A 20,246-nucleotide genomic window follows, 5' to 3' on the forward strand; every position below is an offset into this window, starting at 1 on the left:
ATCGCATGCATTTCTAATTGTGTATTTTGAACGGGGCTGGACGTAAAATGGATATATCGACCTCCGTCACGCTAGACAAGGTGCGCTCTGTTGACAGGCGGCGAGCTTTCCCGCAACATCCTTGAAGACAGCGGTGGCGCAATGGGCGTTCCTGACTACTGCCCATTATTGCTGCACTCATCGATCGTGCCGAGGGCGTCATTTGAACGTAGCTTCGTACGCACGCTGCGGCTTGGCTAGTTCGACAACGTTGACGAACGACGCATTGCATTTTCAGCAGCAACTCCTCAGTGGCACGCTCGGCGCCTGCCATGCCTCGCGAGGAATGGCAGTTTGCATCCACAATGACGTGCGACAGCATGCGCTCACTGTGCTCGCTCATGGACGCCTTGGCAGATGCCACTTAATACTTCGTTACTGACAGTGTTTCAAAATGCTTCAATTGACGGATGTGGAGATCACAGCAGAAGTAGCAGCCAAACAAAGACGCTGCCAAGGTTGACCCCCGCAAGCACTGATGTTGCCTCGCTCCCAACTTCAACTGAGGCTATATATAGCTGCTTTGGCCCTAGAAGGCACCGGCCTATCGCTTGCGGATCGTTTAGACAATGTTGAGGACTCCGTGTTTAAGCACGCGGCTGCCAACAGGAAGCAGGCTACACTGCTGCAGTACTTTCAGCCAAATAAATAAATATGTTGCGTGAAGCTTCGAGTGAGTATTTACTGCACCACAATTGGGGGCCGATAGGAAATCGTTGTTTGGAGCGTGCATTCGGGCGCCGCGCGCGATTGGCCTAGGCCATGCCAACTTCGCGCGGCAGACAAAGTCGCCACTGCCTAGGCCAATTGCACACTATGCAACTGAATGCACACTCCGAATAATGATCCCCGATCGCGCCCTTGTTTCATCGATTGATTTGGAAAAGTTTCCAACGCGTTCTTTACATGATTATCTATATCGAATTCTGGCTATATCAAACTTTTTCCAAAAGCCAATTGCGTTTGCTCACTTTCTAGGCATCAGTGAAGATGAACATAATTCAACATTGGCGTCGCTCGTGAAGCTTGATTTGGAATGCAGAGCCGTAGGGGGTGGATGCAGTACTATTGTACAACAAGGGAAGTACTGGATTCTTAGGTTCTCATCGCGAATAGCCGAGTTTATTTGGCTCTCGTAACCATAAGCGCCAAACATCGCTCCTCTGTACATGACAGGTAAGCTATAATTTTGCAAAGAAGGAGTGCCGGCCCTTTTCTTTAACTCCTTGAAATTCGTGCCACTAAATTAAAATCAAATCTTGGGGTTTTACGTGCCAAAAACAGCCACCTGATTATGAGGCACACCATAGCGGGGAAGTCTGGATTAGTTTTGACAACCTGGGGTTCCTTTAATGCGCACACAATGCATGTCACACGAGCATTTTTGTATTACACCCCCCATTGGAATGTAGCTATCGTGGCTGGGACTGAACCCATGACCTTGAGCTTAGAAGTGCTACACCGCAGCCAATAAGCTACCGTGACGATTCAGCGAGACAACAGTGGCATAATTTGGCGGTAGAGAACATTATCACTGCACTGATACCATGGCCTCAGAAGTTGGCTGTTGAAACCTATCGATCTCAGAGGCCATGCTGGTATTTCAGTATGCTGAGTTTAGCAACTCAGTCATCTCTCCATGTTAGCATAGCCACACATCTTGAAGCACAGTATGAACAACAGGAAGTAGAAGGCCACAAATACATGGCAGGGGCATCATTTGATTGCCATTTAGCCCATTCATATAAGACACATTTAAAAAATATTTTCTCTTAAAGTGTTCCTGAAGTAATGTCCCTCAATAATACAGTCGCCGACCAATTTTCTGGATCTCATGCGGACCGAAAAATAGCCTGAAAAATCTAACAGTACAAAAAGCTAGTTCAGCCGAAAAATTTTAATTTATTAGGCTTAATGCGGCTTTAAAAGTCTCTAATAATGCCCGGCCTCATATTACACTTGGACGCGACCAGATTTGCTTGGATTTGCGCAAGAGTGACATTGTCCCCGTATACAGTTTCATAAAAGTGCCATCTGCGATCTCCGTTGCCGGAGATCGCCATGGAGCTCGAAGAAACACGCCACGTTTATTCGCACCACTTGGCTCTCCCAAAGGCACACGAGGTGATGCCAATCACACAAATGCAAAGCCGCACAAACACACACAAAGATGCGACGTCGTCTCCGAGACACACCTGCTCTGTGGACGCATCACGTGCAAATAGCAACAAAGACATTAAGAATAACTAAATTAATAAATATGGATCCCGCATTAAGCGATTATGACAATAGTGCTGACCGAAAAAAGAAATAAACAAGAATAAGTGCCGTCCCCAAGAGCGTGTAGTCAGCCAAGGGAGAGCGGGTATGGCCTCTGGGATTGGAGAATGTTGCGCGTGCTCTAATGAAATAGAGCACCTCCCAATCTTGCAGGCTATAGAGCAGGCGACTAGGAAGCCAAGCAAGCAGAAAATCCAACATGGCAGCCCTCAATATCGGGTAGCGTGGCTCGGAACCACGGTGTAAGAATATTATGGGAGGTGTGCAAACAGCACCCATCCCAGCATATCAGTTTTGCGTGCGCTTTAAATAGTTTGGCGCACAAAGATGGTGCACTTGTGTTGGGACCATCTGCGAATGAGACACGAGCCCCGAACAGAGGAGATTAATGAGAGCGGCCCCTTCATTGAAGTGCACGTGGGAAACTGCTGTTATGCAGACACGCTCGACCGCTCGTTTCGTACTATCGTCTGCTCTTGTCAGCTCTCGCTCGCACTTGTTTGGTTTGGTTGCTTTAGTCTCGTTCACGCTTCTTTAGGCTGTCATAGAAGTGGGTGAACAGGTTGACAAAACAATTAATACTGCAAGAAACCATGCAAAAGCAACACACGTATACCAGCACAATGCACAAAAGCACTCACAACTGCATGCGACGAATGCGAACGTTGATGTGATGGCGATGTGGCTTCACCCTTTAGAACAAGCTAGCGGCCCCTAACATATAGCGCCGCCCCTCGGAGGATGGCCGAAACACACGCATGTTGCTGACACGCTCTCAGCAAGGCGAGGCACTGCCGATCACACACCTCTTATAATATTCTTACACCGCGCTCCGAATGAGCGATTTAATCCGGAAAATCAAACTTTGGGGCCTAAACCCATAAAAGCAATCGGTTGCGAAAATGCATGAGCTCTATGGGAACCCTGACGATGCATTCATGAAGTCGGGTAGATCCATCAAGTAAGAAATTTTTGGAGCCCAAAAAATCCGTCGGCGACTGTAGATGCATTTGAGCCCCTTCACGAAGTTGTTGAAAAGTCTCCCGTGATGACACTTTGCTTCAAGTCTCAATTCAAAGTGGAATCACTGTCCAACATTACTACATGCTGCTTACAGGTCACTCATTGCAGAAAGCTTCTGGCAGAGATTGCATTACAGCAATATACTCACTTTGTGTGGACATGCTATCGTCCTTGCTACATCGTCACTTTGTTTCCTTGGCTTCATCCTGTTCCAGTTGGGAAAGTAGACACGTGCAAGCAATGTTAGTCATGCACCATAACACTATGACTAAAGCTCAGAAACCACTGCGTCTGCTGTGAATGCTGATTATGTGGACCACTATGAGCAATCAAAATACCTGAAAAATTAGGAAGGTTTGTTGACTACAATGCAACTACTTAATTAGCACTACCTTGCCTTAGATATGGCACAGAGCTGTAGCATATCTATATATATATATATATATATATATATATATATATATATATATATATATATGGCAGCCGCTAGAATGACAACTGGCACTGAATGAACTGAATCTAGTAGTGGTCAAATAGTTGCCACAATCTCACTTGCCTTCTGAAAGTGCAATGCATTCAGTTAAAGCCATAGAATTATAGCCCTCCAGAAGAAGCCTAAGATACCCAAAAGCAAAAAGCCACGAGTTAATGGATGGCAAAAACAGTTCATTAACTATGCGACACTTACGTGCAAGTTAACAGTGCAAAAAGAGATAGATAATGATAATTTTAGCTGTCTTTTTAGATCACACAATATTTAGAAATTGCCTGCGGCAGACAGCATAGCTTTAGTCACTGAGCTGTATTAACCGTAGAGATGGGCATTACTCGCACATGAAATCAAAATGCATGATTGACTAATTAACAACATGTAACTAATTACCCACTAAAATAATTGTTTTACAGCTCACAGTGCAAACTAGTTGTAGTCGGTGAGTTCACAAGGAGTGTCCACTTGAACTTTCAGGACAGTTTCAAAGTATTCATTCCCAAAGTGTGCGATGAAATACATAGGCACTCCAGTTACTCTTATTCCTCAATGCATAAAACGGTGGTTTGTTAAAAAAAACCAGGTGGAACAATCTTTGCATCTTTACCGAACTTTCATAGTAATATCTCGGAGCCCGTGTGATCTTTGAAGGTCGTTCCAAGTGAATAAGCCTCTCCAAACTCACCAGATAAAACTTGTAAATTGCGATGCATGCCATAATTAAGTCATTTAATGTGTTAATTAGTCAATTATGCATTTTGATTTCTCATGCGAGTAATGTCTGCCACTTCGGGTAATTCAGATCAAGAATTACAATTATGCTATACCAGCCACAGGCGATATTTAATAATTCTGTATGGTCAAAAAAAAAAACACCTTGTATATTTTAAAATGTCATGTCGCAGATACAATGTAAGGTCCCGTTAGCACCTGACCCTCCCAAAAACTCTAGCAAGGTGTACTGCACACTGCATCAAATGTATAATGAAATTTCACATGTCAAATGTGAACTGCAAATGGTGCACTGTTATACAAATACTGATGAGTGAAACACTGCGTGCCATTCTTCTAAGGCGCTGCATACATAGTGACCAGCTGACAATGTGAAGACGCCAAACCAGGACAGCAAACATGCAGCACTCACTCCTACCCCTGTAATCAAGTTTGCTCTTGAGCTGTTCCTGCTGTACTGGCGCTGTTTTGAACCTAGTCATCATAATTAAGAGCCCAGCTTTTGGCGGTGTACTTCCTTCTTTTATTTCTGTAATGGCTAGTGTGTCACATATCTACGCATTTTTAAGACTGAATTTACCAAGGTGTGCCCAAACGCCCCTGAACTAGGAAGAATGCGATGCCATATAAATATAATGTACATTTGCAAAGACTGGATGGCAAGTCTAAATGATAACCACGTGACTTAAGGATGGCATAATTAACAAGCACTAATCATGTAAGAGCAAAAGTGGGCAAGCAACCTTACAAGACTCAACGTCACTTCAATATCCAAGCAGATTTAACAACTTTAACAACAGATAGGTCCCCAAGCTCAACTTCATTTCTCGAGTTAAAGGTGGGTACTAAATGTAAATTATACCTATTTGTGTTTCCTGTGCATGCAAAACCACGTTCACGCACACATTTTCCTATGCCTTTGATACAGGAGGCTCAAAACTGTAATGCTAAAAATTAAATGGATGGAGAAGTTCGTTTCACAGGAAGTTTCATCTGCGTAACATGCTATGACAAGGCATCTACATAAACTTTACTTAACTGCGGCAAGCTTCAAGTCATTCCGCATCAAGTAAAATTAGAACAGCTTGATCAACTTTATTTTTGGCCACATAATGGAAAATTTCAGAAAGAAAAGTTATTTGAGTGAATAATTCATTAAATTATTTTTGTAATTGGTTTATGAGCTACCCATAACTGAAAATTAGTCCTGCGTGTCAGAAATGCTACCGTGGGTTCTGTATCAGCATTTTGACGTATCAAACTCAGGTTATCAAATAAGTTGAGCTATTAAATGCGTTGGGACATTAAATGTAGACATATTTCTAAAGGTGCAATTATTTACATTAAAATAAAGTCTACTAAATACAGCTGACTGTATCACTCACATTGCATCATGTGCATTGTGTACGTGCGATGTCCAATAAGTGCTGACTCATTCATGTACAAGCAGCAGATGTACAAGCATGTAGAAGCAGTACATGATGTACAAGCATGTACATTCATGTACAAGCAGCAGAACCAAGCAGCCACAGAGAAGTCTAGCTCTGAAGTCGACCTCAACGACCAAGTAACCTCAATCAAACACATGAGGTCAAAATCGTTGACTTCACACGCAGAGTGTTTAGCAGCAACCAATCTCGTTCTCATATAGTGAGAGTAAGGTCAACATCATGAAGTCTGAGCTTAATAAGCTTGCCCTGTACTGTATAAGAGAGTTATAAACTGCACACTAAAGGGACATCAACATTGTCAAGACACAGCATGGCATTGCAACAAAGGCACAGAGCCCAAGCCTTATGCAGGGCCAATGCTGTCCACTAACTTCAGGCATTCGCTATCTTGAATTCTGGTGGTTTTATGTGCCAAAACCAAGATTTGATTGAGGCACACCGTAGCGGGGACTTCGGATTAATTTTGACCACCAGAAGGTTTTTAACGTGACCCCAGTGCACAAGACACAGGGGTTTTTGCAATTTTCCCCGTCGAAGTGTGACTGCCATGGCTGGGATTTGATCCCGCGACCTCATGCTCAGCAGCGCAACACTGTAGCCGCTAAGCCACCGCGGCGGGTGGACTCCTACTACTGAATTTGCCTACTGGCTGTGCACTGGGAGGTGAGAAACCACTGAAATTCCCTGACTTCTTTTTGTAATTATATGAATGTGAAAGCACTGCTGGCTAGAAATCATTGGTCACATAATGCCATAGTATGAAAGTGCAGATAGATAGATGACAACTAATGGCAGATTCTACTAGCCATTTATGGACAATCTGGAATGCTACTAATGTCACCCACATCAGTTTTAAACCTCCATTACAACAATAAGCAGTGCAGATAGCATCGACTGAGCCTCATTATTACCATTCAAACTTGCTTCTGCATTACACTACCCCTAGCAGCACAAAAAGCAAGATCAATGTTGGCCACATTGGCCCTACATTGGACTATGCCGGATGCACATTGGTCTTGCAGTGGCTCTGTGTAGCCGCAGGGTAGCCAACCAGTCTGAGAACTGGCTAACTTCCCTGTCTTTCCGTCTATTTTTCCTCCTCCTCCTCCTCCTGTGTCCAATGCCTTAGGTACCTTTGACAGGCATGGTGCTCTAGAACAACCATTCAAGTACACCATAACTATTGTGAGACAAAGGTACACCACAACAGACACACGTGAGCATGTGCTCGCGCACCCTGCTGGTATTATGCCAATCCACATTGTATTAGCAATGATGACCTTCATAAAGCTTAGCCCCATGAGTAATCCCCTTTAAGAATTGCCAGTTGCTGCTGCTGTACAGGCAAGAAATGCGCAGGACACGGTGAAAAGCCAGATGCCAAGCCCTGCGCCACATCTCTAACACTTGCTATGGTCCCGAGGCTTCAGGGCATCAACAAGGCCAAGATCATGGAGGGTTCGGGCAGCAAGACTTTTGTACCAGTAATGACCGACAAAGAAATGTGTTGCACATAATCAATTTCCGCATCACTTAGGATACCTGGACAAAAGTCTTACCATGAAATAATGCTCCTCAATATATAGCCTGTGGCATAATTGTGAACTTTGCAATAGAGTATACATCTCGCAACATCTATTGTTTTCTTTTTGTTAAAAGCCTTGCTGCTTATAAGGCAGGCACCTAGAAAACCCCCAGAGGCTGCAGCCTGAGCATCAGAGGTGGGCGTTTTTGTGGGCAGTGATGCCTTTGCCAAGGTGAACCTGTGCCCAGCAATATGGCTACCACAAAAAGAAAATTATTCAACTGAATATGGCTTCGGGAAGTGCAAATCCCAATGCATAAATCTCTCTTGCGACTAACAGGAATCGCAGCTAGGTGTGATTGCCCAACATCTGTGTTCAAGTTAAGTCTTTACTTTTCTCTGAAAGAAAAATGGCAATGGTCCTAACCTAACTGACAACATATGACCATGCTCCAGCTATAGAGCTTAATATGGCAGCACAGGAGGTGCCCCCATCCAGAATCTGCCATCTTAACACTCAACAGAAGGCCTCAGCTTTCCCAATGCATGATACAAGGCAAAGCACAATACCCCCAGCTCCTGTTGTCGCAAGAAGAGGGCTGCAGATGACTACAGCCAAAAAATGTCACTTCACAGGTTCACCAGGCCAAATACACCCTGCAGGGTCAGATAGAGCGGGTGGTGGAGTGGGTCAGTGGGGATGAGGGCGACGAGGGAGGGAAGAAGAGAGAGGACGCCACTGACCTCTGGCCGGCGCCACCCTTGTTTTTGTCGGGGGAGTAGACACTGGTGCACTGCACTTGCTCCCACCACTGCTTCATGCCATTGTCTGGTGTCGAACTGCAGGCGCGGCCCCCACCACGGGCACAGCAAGAGAAGCAAGAGGGGCAGAGCGGGGCAGAGGTTAGAGGAAGGAATACGCCACGCGGCACAACTCTTGCTTTCTCAAACGTACACAAATCTCAATGGCAACCAGTGCAAGTCAGGCAGCTACTAAACATAGAACCATGGCTTTCCATTGGTAACTAGGGATGTCGCAGCACCAACACCTATGCTATTGCGGTAACTAGTGGTGCAACTTTTCGTTTCAAATTGCAATGCAACAGCATGCCGCCTAGTGAGTGCAGGAAGCAGCTCAGCCACTTGCCATTTCAGATTAATATGAAGCACGGGTGCCCAAAGTATTATGTGCACAAATAAAATGCAGCCACTGGGGTTTATGTGTCCTTGGGTTTGTGGAAGTTGGGACATGCAATGTGCAAATGGATCGTAAAAGTATCACTATGCTGATATACATGAATACATCACTTGAATTACACTAAATAGCGTGGCAATGCAGTTTACATAGGAAGCACATTCCATTTGCTTTTGCTGCCCATGGTACAAAGCAAATATGCTCTGCACGTATGTACAGGGACTCCGGCTGTACATGAATTCCACAGATAACATCTTTCAGAACCCTTGGCATGTGTGACCTTACCAGTATGAAGCAAGAGTCAAATTATATGATATAATCAGACGATGTTGATGCTTTCCGTAAATAGCCCACAATTCACAGGCTATGTTGGTGCACCTTCCTTGCTTGGAAATACAGCTCCACTTGTTGCAGTGACAGGACACAACACTATGTCAGACCTTTTGCAGGCTTTCAGCAATTTTACCCAACTCTGCGAAACCATATTGCTGCACCTTTGCCTCTGCCTCACAACAGCAAGCAGCAATGACATCTGTAATGGCTTGTGACTGATATGCAGAAAATTAATTTAGGAAACACGCACAGCATAGGGTTGCTGTGTTTTACACCAGTTGCATGAAAAATTGCTTTCAGTAATGTCTGGAAAAGCGAAATTTCTGCTGCTCTTTTGCAAAGATTCTTGTAGCATCAGACAAGAGGAAGGATGTTAATGGTGTGGACTTGGGCCTTCTATTAGAAGATAATTTGGCCACTGTGCAGCCCAAATTCACTGGCCACTGTGTGTGAACACTGGACAGCTGGAACACTTCGAGAGACAGGAGGCCATGCACTCACTTTGCAAACTCTGCCAGCTGCTTGGGGTCACTGAGGTCCACACCGGGGATGCCACCTGGTGGAATCTTCTTTCCCGTCATGTACTCCGTGTAATCGGGGTCCGGCTCGGGTGTCGACTCCTCTGCAGCTGACCCAAAAAGTCCACTCAAATACATACGCTTGCTCAAAGCACAAAGAATAAAGATAAATAAAAAACTGATTTCGCAGATGTACACTAATGATTCATCACAGATGCCTCGGCCACATGCATGGGGGCTCCAATACAAGCTGCATTGCAGCACCAAAGCATCCGCTGCAGCTTCACAAACTCCTAGCTGAGCTCCAATGTGGGGCCGGCAAAATGCAACATGAGAAACAGGGCTTACTGGCTGAGAAAAAAAAAAAAACATGAAGAAGTTGTCTGTTTGAGTAAGGTACAAGCAAGGCAACTTCTATTTTATAACCATGGATAATTACATTTCAAAGGCAAAAAAAAAACATATTCCCCAATTACGATACTCCCTAATGCAAAATTTGAGTGGAGCTGTATACATGTTTTCATTTCGCTATATATTGGCTGGCACGAACATCTGTCTCATGCAGCACATTGCAAAGGGAGTGAAGCGTGGCGGGACTGCCTTGCTGAGAGGACATGCATGGGTGACACATGGGCGCGATTCACAGCAGCCGCCGCAGACAACCTCCACTCATGCAGCGCTTTCTTTCCGTCCAGACAATGCATGCTACTCTGGCACCATCTCATAGCCGTCGTCGCCGTAAAGCCCCTCGTGCGTGGCACTGTGCTTTTCTTCTCACTGTTTCCCCATACCCTCATCTCTGCTTTCCTCCTGACATTCTCTTTGCTCTCACCACTTTTGTCATCCCGCGCTATGCTCGTTCTCTCGGTTACAAGGTAGGACGTTAACACTCACCGCAGGAATGTGCAATTAAGAGCTGCACTCTAAATATGATGCAGGTTACGTTTCTGGCCAATACCTAGAATGCCACCATCAATGTGTCTACCAAGTTGACATTTCCAAATTCCCAGAGTTTTCCAGGTTTTCCCTGAATGCCTTGGTAATATTTCCTGAGTAACACAAAACTTCGTTTTGTGTCAAGCCGGGCTGACACAATGTCACCCGATACTGTCACTCTCCAGTACACATGTTAAAAAAAGAACTACTTAATCCAGTTTGAATAGTAGTGTTTATTTTATTCAAAAAGAAAACAGAAGGGAGAGGTTAGTAAAATGCCCAATGAATCAAATAGCTTCGGACAAAAGGGTAAAGCCCATTGCAAATCGAGTAGAAAATGTTCAAACATGAATAAAAAGTGATGCATATGGAACCAAATATTTTCGAATATGAGCTATTTCTATAAACTGATAGCAAGCTCATTGGTATGAGGCAAAAACTTTGTTACAAGTGAGATTCTCTCTCAGCAGCTGGAGAGTCAACCTCAACTGTCCTTATTTACTCTCAGCCCGCGCACAACACCTCAGTGTTGCCTTTCGGTGCTCTAAAGAGTTTATTATTGTTCGTGTGCGGGACACCTGTATCTCGGCATCAGCCAACATTTTGTTTTTTGAGCTCAAGCTCCTTCAAAACGGCGGCAGCACGCTTCCTTTCCCGTTCATTCCTCAATGCGTAGGTCCTTTATGTTCTCGTCATCTTTCCACTCCGCGTTCGCCCCACGAACCATTTGGTCAGTAGTACAGTCAACGTCCGATTCTTTGGACTCCCTAGGGGCCGCAAAAACATCCGAAAAATTGGGCAGTTCGAAAAAATGAATGCATGTCTTTTACTGCCCTTAAGGGATCAAATCATCACAAGCACATACCAAAAATCTCTGCAGGCCTGCCAGTACACCTATTACTCATATAAATCGGTCCTCGTATTGGGACAAGAGATGGCGGGTGCACGCGTGTATAATTAAAGAATATATACTGGGTCCCGTGGCAATTTGCCCCTTCCCGCACTTCTTAAGCTTCACCGGAATACTTTGCGTATGCTTCACCTCGTAACATTTCTGTACTGAGGCCACGGAGCTAGAAATATTTAGGAGTGGAAACTCCGCTGTTTGCGGCGACCAGTAAAGGTCACAAGCCCGCGGATATGTTTTCATGCTGGCGGCACCTGGCGGCATGGGAAGAAATTACCGCCGTTTCGGTTGCCAGGGCAACCGGTTGAGCGTGTTGCTCCCGTTCGGCCGCGCGCGCTTGACTTCTACTACGGAGTGGCCGGAGCTGCCGGAGCCGCCTGCCGGGCGCTGCTTTTTTTTCTTTTTTTCCGCTGCAGCTTCTACGACGCGCCGCATGGTGCCGCCACTGTATACGGTAGCGTCGGCGCATGCAACAATCGTGACTTTATCTGGTCGCCCGCTCTCGCTTGCGCTGATGGGAGTTTCACCTCCTATATGTCTTACTCCGTGACTGAGGCTAAGCTTCCTTTCGGAAACTGGCATAATTCAACGCTTCGTGTTTTCCGAGCCTCGAAGCCATTGGCAAGGATTACATAGCCTGAATCGGTGCAACTGCTAACAGTAGCGAACGTCGAAGCAGCTAGGCCTAGCGTTGCCGCAGTGGTGGCTACGGCTGCCAGCGGATGTGCGTGCAAGAGCGCCTGTTCGAGGCAGCGAGGTGGTCAAAATGGCGGCGGCGGTGGCTCTAATCAATGCCGTTACGGACCTGCGGTCATGGCAGAAAGTCCGGAATATCGGATGGCGAAGGGTTCTTGCGCCCTAAATTTCATACGTTCTTATGCATTGACTCTATGTGGTACGTGGCGGTGCCACGAAGCCGCCCGAATTCTTGGGCATGTTCTAAAAATTGGCCGTTCAGGAAATCTGGCGTCCGGAAAATCGGTCGGTGACTGTACAATGACAACTCCTCCAGCCGTTACGGTTCCTCTGTTACTCGAGCCAGCCTTAGCGCGACATTAGTATTAGTACCCTTTCAATTAAACTACAGTTAATTTTCCCTGATAGAAGCACAAATTCCCTGAGTGTTCCCCGAGAATTCCCGGTTTTCCTGGTTGGTAGACACCCTGACTCTACAATGGATCATATCCATGTCATCAATCAGGTAATTGAGAAATTCGCAGAGCCCAATCAGCCTCTATATATGGCTTTCATAGATTATGAAAGGGCATTTAATTCAGTAGAGATACCAGCAGTCATAGAGGCATTACGTAGTCAAGGAGTGTAGACCACTTAAGTAAATATCCTGGAAAATATCTCCAGAGGTTCCACAGCTACCTTAATTCTCCACAAGAAAAGTAAGAAGATACCTATAAAGAAAGGGGTCAGACAAGGAGACAATCTCTCCTATGCTATTCACTGCGTGCATGGAAGAAATATTGAAGAAATATTAAACTGGGAAGGCTTAGGAGTAAGGATCGACGACGAATACCTCAGCAACCTTCGGTTTGCCAATGACATTGTTCTATTCAGCAACACCGCAGACGAGTTACAACAAATGATGGAGGACCTTCACAGAGAGAGTGTAAGAGTGGGGTTGAAGATTAATATGCAGAAGACAAAGACAATGATAAATAACTGGGCAAAGGAACAAGAGTTCAGGATCGCCAGTCAGTCTCTTGAGTCTGTGAAGGAGTATGTTTACCTAGGTCAATTAATCACGGGGAATCCTGATCCTGAGAAGGAAATTCATAGAAGACTAAAAATGGGTTGGATCGCATACGGCAGACATTATCAGCTCTTGACTGGGAGTTTACCATTATCATTGAAAAGGAAGGTGTATAATCAGGGCATCTTACCGGTCCTGACTTATGGGGCAGAGACTTCGAGATTGACAAAGAAACCTGAGAACAAGTTAAAGACCACACAAAGAGGAATGGAACGAAGAATGCTAGGCATAACCTTGAGAGACAGAAAGAGAGCAGTATGGATCAGAGAACAAACGGGTATAGCTGATGTTCTAATGGACAATAAGAGAAAAAATTGGAGGACGCTTAAGCTTCGCCTTCAAGAGCCGAACGCGAAAGCCTTATCGCACCCCGTTCGCACCGCCCACTCATTCACTCGGCATGCTCTTGAATCCCACAAAGACATAGTTTTCATACACAACACTTCTAAGTCCACAGCACAACTTTGGGGCATCCTCGCACCGGTTCCCGCACGGCCCCAATGCGTGAGACGAAGGGGAGAAGCGGGCAAGTGGCACGCTACCTGTCGGAACAGCGCCGTACATTGCGAGAAGGGGGTCTTCTGTGTTTGCCGCAAGGTGGCTCTGCGTATGTGCCAAGCGCAGCAGAAATGTAGCGGAAACGTACTTCGCTACACATTGAACTGCGACTTCTGTAATTTACATGCTCATAATTACCTATAATTACCATAATTAACATTATAAGGGACCAGCAACAACTTTCCGGGAAACTGAGCAACATGCTGAAATGAGTAAGACATCTTGCGAGGAGTATACTTTCGATTTTGGCAAGTAAAACCCCAGAATCTAATCTTCTTTTCAAGTACTACCAGAGAAATTTTAGAAACAGTGCTAGTATGAATGGAAATATCAAGAATTCTATGCTTACTCTCAGCCTAGGTTCCTCTCAGCCTAGGTGGCACCACTAGCAATGACCCTCCTATCTTTTCAGACATCAGTTTGCGCACATACACTAACACTATTCAGTAATGCCCAGGAGCCTTCGAAAGCATTTCAATAAATAAAAACCTTTAAAGTTTTAAACACACTATGGTTTGCCGCAACCATACACCATGTCAACATTACTGTTTCGCCTCTTGGCTGTATCTTCACACCACAGTAATACAAGGGCCATTCTTGTGGAATGAAAGTGAGGCATAGTATAAGGTTAAAGTTCCATAGTGGGACGTCTTATATGTATGATGAACAACAGTGTCTGCATGCAGCAATAAAATAAAGAAATCAACAGAAAAGACAATGCCATAGTTATTCGAATATACGTCAACCTTTCTTTTTCCCCGGATAATGTTCCTCAAGATAAGCTATCGACCTACATACCTGATCAAAGAACCTCGACCCCCTACCTTTCCTTCCTTTTCATCCTCCTCCTCCTCCTCGACCTTATTCGTGAACAAAGCTAGCAAAAGTACTTCACTATCAAAGCTCCTCTGTTGCCCCCCCCCCCCCCTTAACACCAAACGGGTGATTATCCAGACTCGCTTTAAGAAATGCTGCATATATGACGCACTTAACGGCAATGAGAAAGACTGCATTTGAGGTGCCGAGGAGGTTTGCGGAGCATCAGATGAGGACGACTTCTCTGGCAGTTCTGACGAGGGTGCAGCTCATGGCACTGACTAGCGAATTTAGTAGCCTAGCTTGCGGTAAATAAAGGTGTGTCCTGTTTAAAGTTCGTTTTTCTAAGAAGACATGGGTCAACCTATATTTTAGTTACACTTTATTTCTTGGCAACTTCAATATACAGGGGCCAACCTATAACCATGCTCAACCTATTTTTTGACTAAATATGCTAGTCAATGTAACGCATGAAAATGCAGCAACTAGAGCTTGTAGTAACTAAGAGAGGACAAAACTTGTATGGCAACATATACTATGAATGACCCCCCCCCCCCCATGCTGTCTTCTCACTCACCTATGTCTTTCATCTCTTAACAGAATGGAATGTAGCCGGCTAGCCCAATTCAATTCCTTATCTTTACTTAACACACCAAATATTGCAGATGTAGTCATAAGGCTGGCATTTATATGTTAACACAGAAAACGGAAGACTTAGTATTAAACATAAAGACAAGGAATTCCATAACTGTTTGAACACTGCTGTGGAAAACACTCACCATTGTGATTATCGATTCTTCACACAAAACAATGAATTTTGGATGCCAGTCATCTTTCACTACACAATATGCAACTTTAAATATGACAACATCAACAGAGTATGCTAAAAGCTAGCAGTACAGGCAGACACAGAAGACTGACAATTATTCCAAGTATTCAAACAGACCAATTATGAACACAAGGTGCTAGCCTGTCAAATATGCAGATGCTTCTTCTTCAACCAGAAATATCAGGTTGTAACATTTCTAAGCCCCACATGCTCTTCCAAGAAGTTTGAACTAACTTCAAGGATTAACCATCATAAAAGCTATTCATAGTGATAGATTATAACTAGGGGTGTCCTGCTATTCGATTCGCACTCGAGAGTTCAAAATTCTTGAATATAGATTTATGTTGAACATAAGGCATAACCCATATAGGAGTATCAAGACTGAAAGAATGGTGAAAATGAGGACCGTTTCGAGTGATGCAGGAAAGTTGCAGTCCCAGCACAGAGGCCCCAATTCCCAAGAGAATGCATGGGGCAGATAAGTTAAGCTCAGTAACTTTCCAGTCATTTAACTTGTAAATGCCTAATGTAGTACACTGCTTTCATTCACAGCAACTCCACAGATTTTGTCGTAGAAAAAACAAGAGCTTCCTAGCCTGTTTTCAAGAGGAGGAGGAATAAACGTTTAGTAAAGCAGATTTGAGACCTAGGCCTCTCTACCTAGATGACGGCCTCGAGCCCTTGGGGCCTGGCGGCATATTCGGCATGCTGGATTGCCTCAAGTTGGTCTTCCGGTGCACAGATGAGCAATGTGGTCTCCCACTGCTCTCTAGTCTTGTGTGTATTTTATTCTGTGTGGGTGTCCAAAGGCAAGGCCAAACCATATGTTGTAGGTCCGCTCTTTCTTGACAGAATTTACATCTATCTGTGTAAAGGTCCAGGTACTAGTTGTGGTAGGCCACCGGGTTCGGATACGTGCCTGTGTTGTAAGAGGCGCCATGCCGTCACTTGCCGTCTACTTAGCGAAGAGTGTGCCAGGGAATTTATAGCGTTTGGTGATCTCGTTAAACCTGGTAATCTGGTCTCTCTCCATTCCCAGTATTTGCATGTCACCTACTCGGCCCGTCAGTTCTCGAGCCAAGTTGTGCACTATTTCATTCCTGGGAAGGGAGTGTGCGGGTGCCCATATAATATATACGTCTCAATCTTCACGAAAGTTGATTAAAATTCTCAGCGATTCCAGCGAGATTCTTCCTTTGGAATAGTTCTTGATGGCCGACTTGGAGTCGCTGACTACAATGTTAGCCTCCGTGGAGGCTATTGCCAGTGATAAGGCAGACTTTTCCGCCACCTCTGCCTTTCCTGTTTTTACCGTGCCACTAACTCACCCTCTAGACTCGTAGCAACTATCGACACACACTGTCTATGTTAGCACTCTGCCGCGTCCACATAGACCACGTCCCTAGCACTACGAAATCTTTTGCGGAGAGCTCTCACTCTTGAAATTCTTCTATCTTGGTCAAACTTCGTGTGCAAGTTTCTGGGGATTGAGGGTATTGAGAGATGTTCCCTTATTTTCCTTAGGATGTCTCTCCGCAGTCCATGCCATGCTTCGTAGGCAATTCCAATGTCGTCTAAGAAGTGTCTCCCCTTCAAATTGTGTGAGTCTTTCATACTGCGCCACTCTCTGGACCTCGATAAGTTTGTCTAGTGTGCTGTGCACGCCAAGCGCCAGGAACTTCTCGTCTGACATATTTGCCGGAAGTCCCAAGGCTTGCTCATGCGCCCTTCTAATAATGCATTCTATCTTGGTTTTCTCCGCAGCGTAGAGCTTGAGGTAAGGGACCACATATACAGTACGACTGATTACGAATGTCTCTATGAATCGGATGAGATTGTGCTCTTTAATGCCATAGTTGCTGTTGAATATCTGCTTTATTAGTCTGATTGTTTGTTGAACACTATTCTGCAGTAGCCTGTTTCTCCATTATGGCCATTTTTGGATATGCAGAGTCCCAGTATTTTCAGGCTCTCCACTATTGGCATCCTGGTGCCTTCTACTGTGAATACAATGCCTGGCCTCTCCTTAATGCATTTTCGATGCCTTGCATGTGGGTCTATAGAGCAGAAGTTCTAATTTTTGCGAGCAACATCTTAGTCCCCTGTCTCTAGTGTAGTCTTCAATCGTACTTACTGCTGTTTGGAGGATCTCTTCCACATGCCGATCGCTACCAGCCGCCACCCAGAGGGTGACGTCGTCCGCGTATGGGCTGTGTCCAAGTCCTTCTATCTTTTCGAGTCTCGCAGGAAGGATGACCATTGCCAGGTTGAATAGAAAGAGAGATAGGACTGAACCCTGTGGGGTAACCCTATTACCTAGTTTGAGCGCCTCCAATTTGGTTCTTCCAATTGAAAGAAGTCAAGGCATCTATCAAGAAGTCCTTGATGTATGCGTATGTTCTACGTCCTACATCCAGCTCTTGGAGATGTTGTAGTAATGCCTTGTGTGTGACAGTGCCAGAGGCCTCAGTTAGATCAATGTATCCATCATCCATGTATCTTGTGAGGCATATGAGAACCACATGTTCCACGAGTTTACCGAAACAGGGTGTTAGCGATATGGGCCTAAGTTCATCACTCATGGTTTCTTTACGGGCTTCTGTATAAAAAGGACTTGGGCTGATTTCCCTTGACTTGGAATGCCACCTCGCCTCATCAATTATTCATAAGGTCATAATTCTTTTCAGTGAAAAATTCGGTAAATGTGTATTTAGCCGTTTCTGCATAACAGCCGCATCATTGTGGATTGCCAGACATTGAGAAGGGTGCCATTTGGAAACAGGAAAAGTAACCAAAATAAACCTAAATATATTTCATTATGGCCAAGATCGTGATTACCTGTTCGCAAGAAACAAATTGCGCATAAAACCGGATTATATATGCTCTGTATTATTGGAATAGCAATTATACGGACACTCCAGGCACATTTCTGCTGTTGCCGTCATGTTCCGTATAAAGTCCAAGGGCGATAACATTGTCGCCATGCACCGTATGCAGCACGTGCGAGTGAAAACGTGCAACGGTGAGCCGACGATGGCAGCTCAATCAGACTGTGCCGAGTGCCGATAGCTTCGTGCACACCATATTTTCACCGCTTAGTTTACGCTGAAGCGAGGGTCAGCACAAAGGTCAATTCACTTGCTGCTGCTGGCACATTTTCGAGGTCATCGAGCAAGATGTGTTCATGTTTGCCTGTGTGCGCATGACGCCATGCTCGTTAATTTAGTTAGTAAGCGAATTTTTACAAGCTTATACAGCCGATAATGCTCCTATCCTTACTTTGTATAGCTGTCTACTAATTTGCTATCACAATCAAGGCTTCACCTTTTGGGCAAAACTGACTTTTTAACACTTCGACACTAATGATATTTGACACAGCAGCGTCCTATATGTAGAACGCCAGGCAGATTGGGTGCGGTTTCGAGAGCCTATACATAGTAATGGATGTGCCAGACATGCTATCAAAAAGATAAAAAAGATACTAACATACTAACATGGCTGCCAGCTTTCGATTATAGAGTTCATTGTCATTTTGAGGTAATCGTCCATCATGGCAAACACTACAGTACTGCTGCCGTTGCGTCTAACACTCACGGTGTGGAACCCAAGAACCAAGTAATAAGATACCAGATGAAAAGCAATTAAAATGTCACAGCCAGGAGTCAAAGCCTCTTATGACATAATGACCAGACATAATGCTAACACAGGAGAGACCACTCTAACCACTACGATGTACTACACTTCCATATGGGCAAGAAGCAGTGTTCTTCACTACTTACGTACCTTCTTGATGTGCGTGTCAAAAATACATTTGAGCATTACAGTGTAGGAAGTGATAGAGCTGACCTGCTCACATTTCACGGTTAGCTAGCAGCCACATGCCAGAAAGGCTTATTCCAGAAGTCCTTGGATGCAAAGGGGCAACAGCATTTCTTTGAAAACCCAAAATTTATTTGGCCGATTCCATCACATTGCGATTCTGCGGGACGAGCAAACTGTGTTCCTACTGCCATGAGAAAACTACCATGCGTTGTGAGAAATGCGAGAGAGTTCGTAATAAATATTTTAAATTCTAACACAACTTTAAGGAGTGCATTTGCCTAGTGTCCTATATCTAGGGTAGCTCGAAACCAGCAGTTATAAAGTAATTGTCTATCAATAAACTGCTGATACCAATAAACTGATCAATAAACTGCTGATACCATATACCAAAGCCTCTGAAAGGCATTTTAGAGAGAAATATTTTAACTTTCAACTTGTCACAGTTTAGGCATATATGGGTTAATAGAATGGCTTGCTTTTAGGGAACCTATATACGAATCTCTTGTCTTCAATTATTATTTGGCCAGTCTCACTACACTTGGATCAATGTTAAAATATAGATGCAGTACTGTAGCATTAAATTTACTCACTTTTTGAACACAACACTGCATGTGCTTCAGGTGGCATGCTGTTCCTTTGTTCCATTACTTCCACTCCCGAGCTAATGGGGGGACTGCACCAACTGCCCCAGTCAACTGCAAGCACTTGTTTCTCATTTTCAAGTGTCTACAGTTGTCCTGTGATTCAGTTGCGAAGGACATTACATATATGTGTGAAATAATGTATATCAAGCGGCCCCTACACCCCCTTATTTTTTGCAATATGAACACTGCATAAACTTAATGTTTCAATTTGTTTAGAAACCAGAAAATATTCTACAAGGGATTCAACATTTGGAGGCTGTTTTTCTTGAATGCTCATATTCGACTAGGAAATTTTGCTGTTTGGACACCTTAAAACCGATGCCAGAGGACGCACTGACAGGAGCGATAAGAACCTGTACTACCGACGCTAATCACGAACGAGG

At 44.6% G+C, this 20,246-nt stretch overlaps 1 protein-coding gene across 5 annotated transcripts in view; it reads right to left on the reverse strand.

The window, feature by feature from the left end:
- The window catches only part of LOC142587616 (transcription factor YY2-like), a 49,879-nt gene that overhangs the window by 26,238 nt on the left and 3,395 nt on the right, over nt 1-20,246 (reverse strand). For 2 of the 5 annotated variants that reach the window (XM_075698761.1, XM_075698758.1), the window contains exons 2-4: nt 9,570-9,696; nt 8,285-8,380; nt 3,491-3,548 (exon numbers count right to left, since the gene is read on the reverse strand). In XM_075698761.1, the coding sequence (XP_075554876.1) occupies nt 3,491-3,548; nt 8,285-8,380; nt 9,570-9,696 (281 nt within the window). The remainder of the gene's footprint in view (nt 1-3,490; nt 3,549-8,284; nt 8,381-9,569; nt 9,697-20,246) is intronic. The other 3 variants (XM_075698759.1, XM_075698763.1, XM_075698762.1) reach the window with 3 other exon arrangements.

This window comes from Dermacentor variabilis, chromosome 7 (assembly GCF_050947875.1).
Source record: "Dermacentor variabilis isolate Ectoservices chromosome 7, ASM5094787v1, whole genome shotgun sequence".
Taxonomy (NCBI): domain Eukaryota; kingdom Metazoa; phylum Arthropoda; class Arachnida; order Ixodida; family Ixodidae; genus Dermacentor; species Dermacentor variabilis.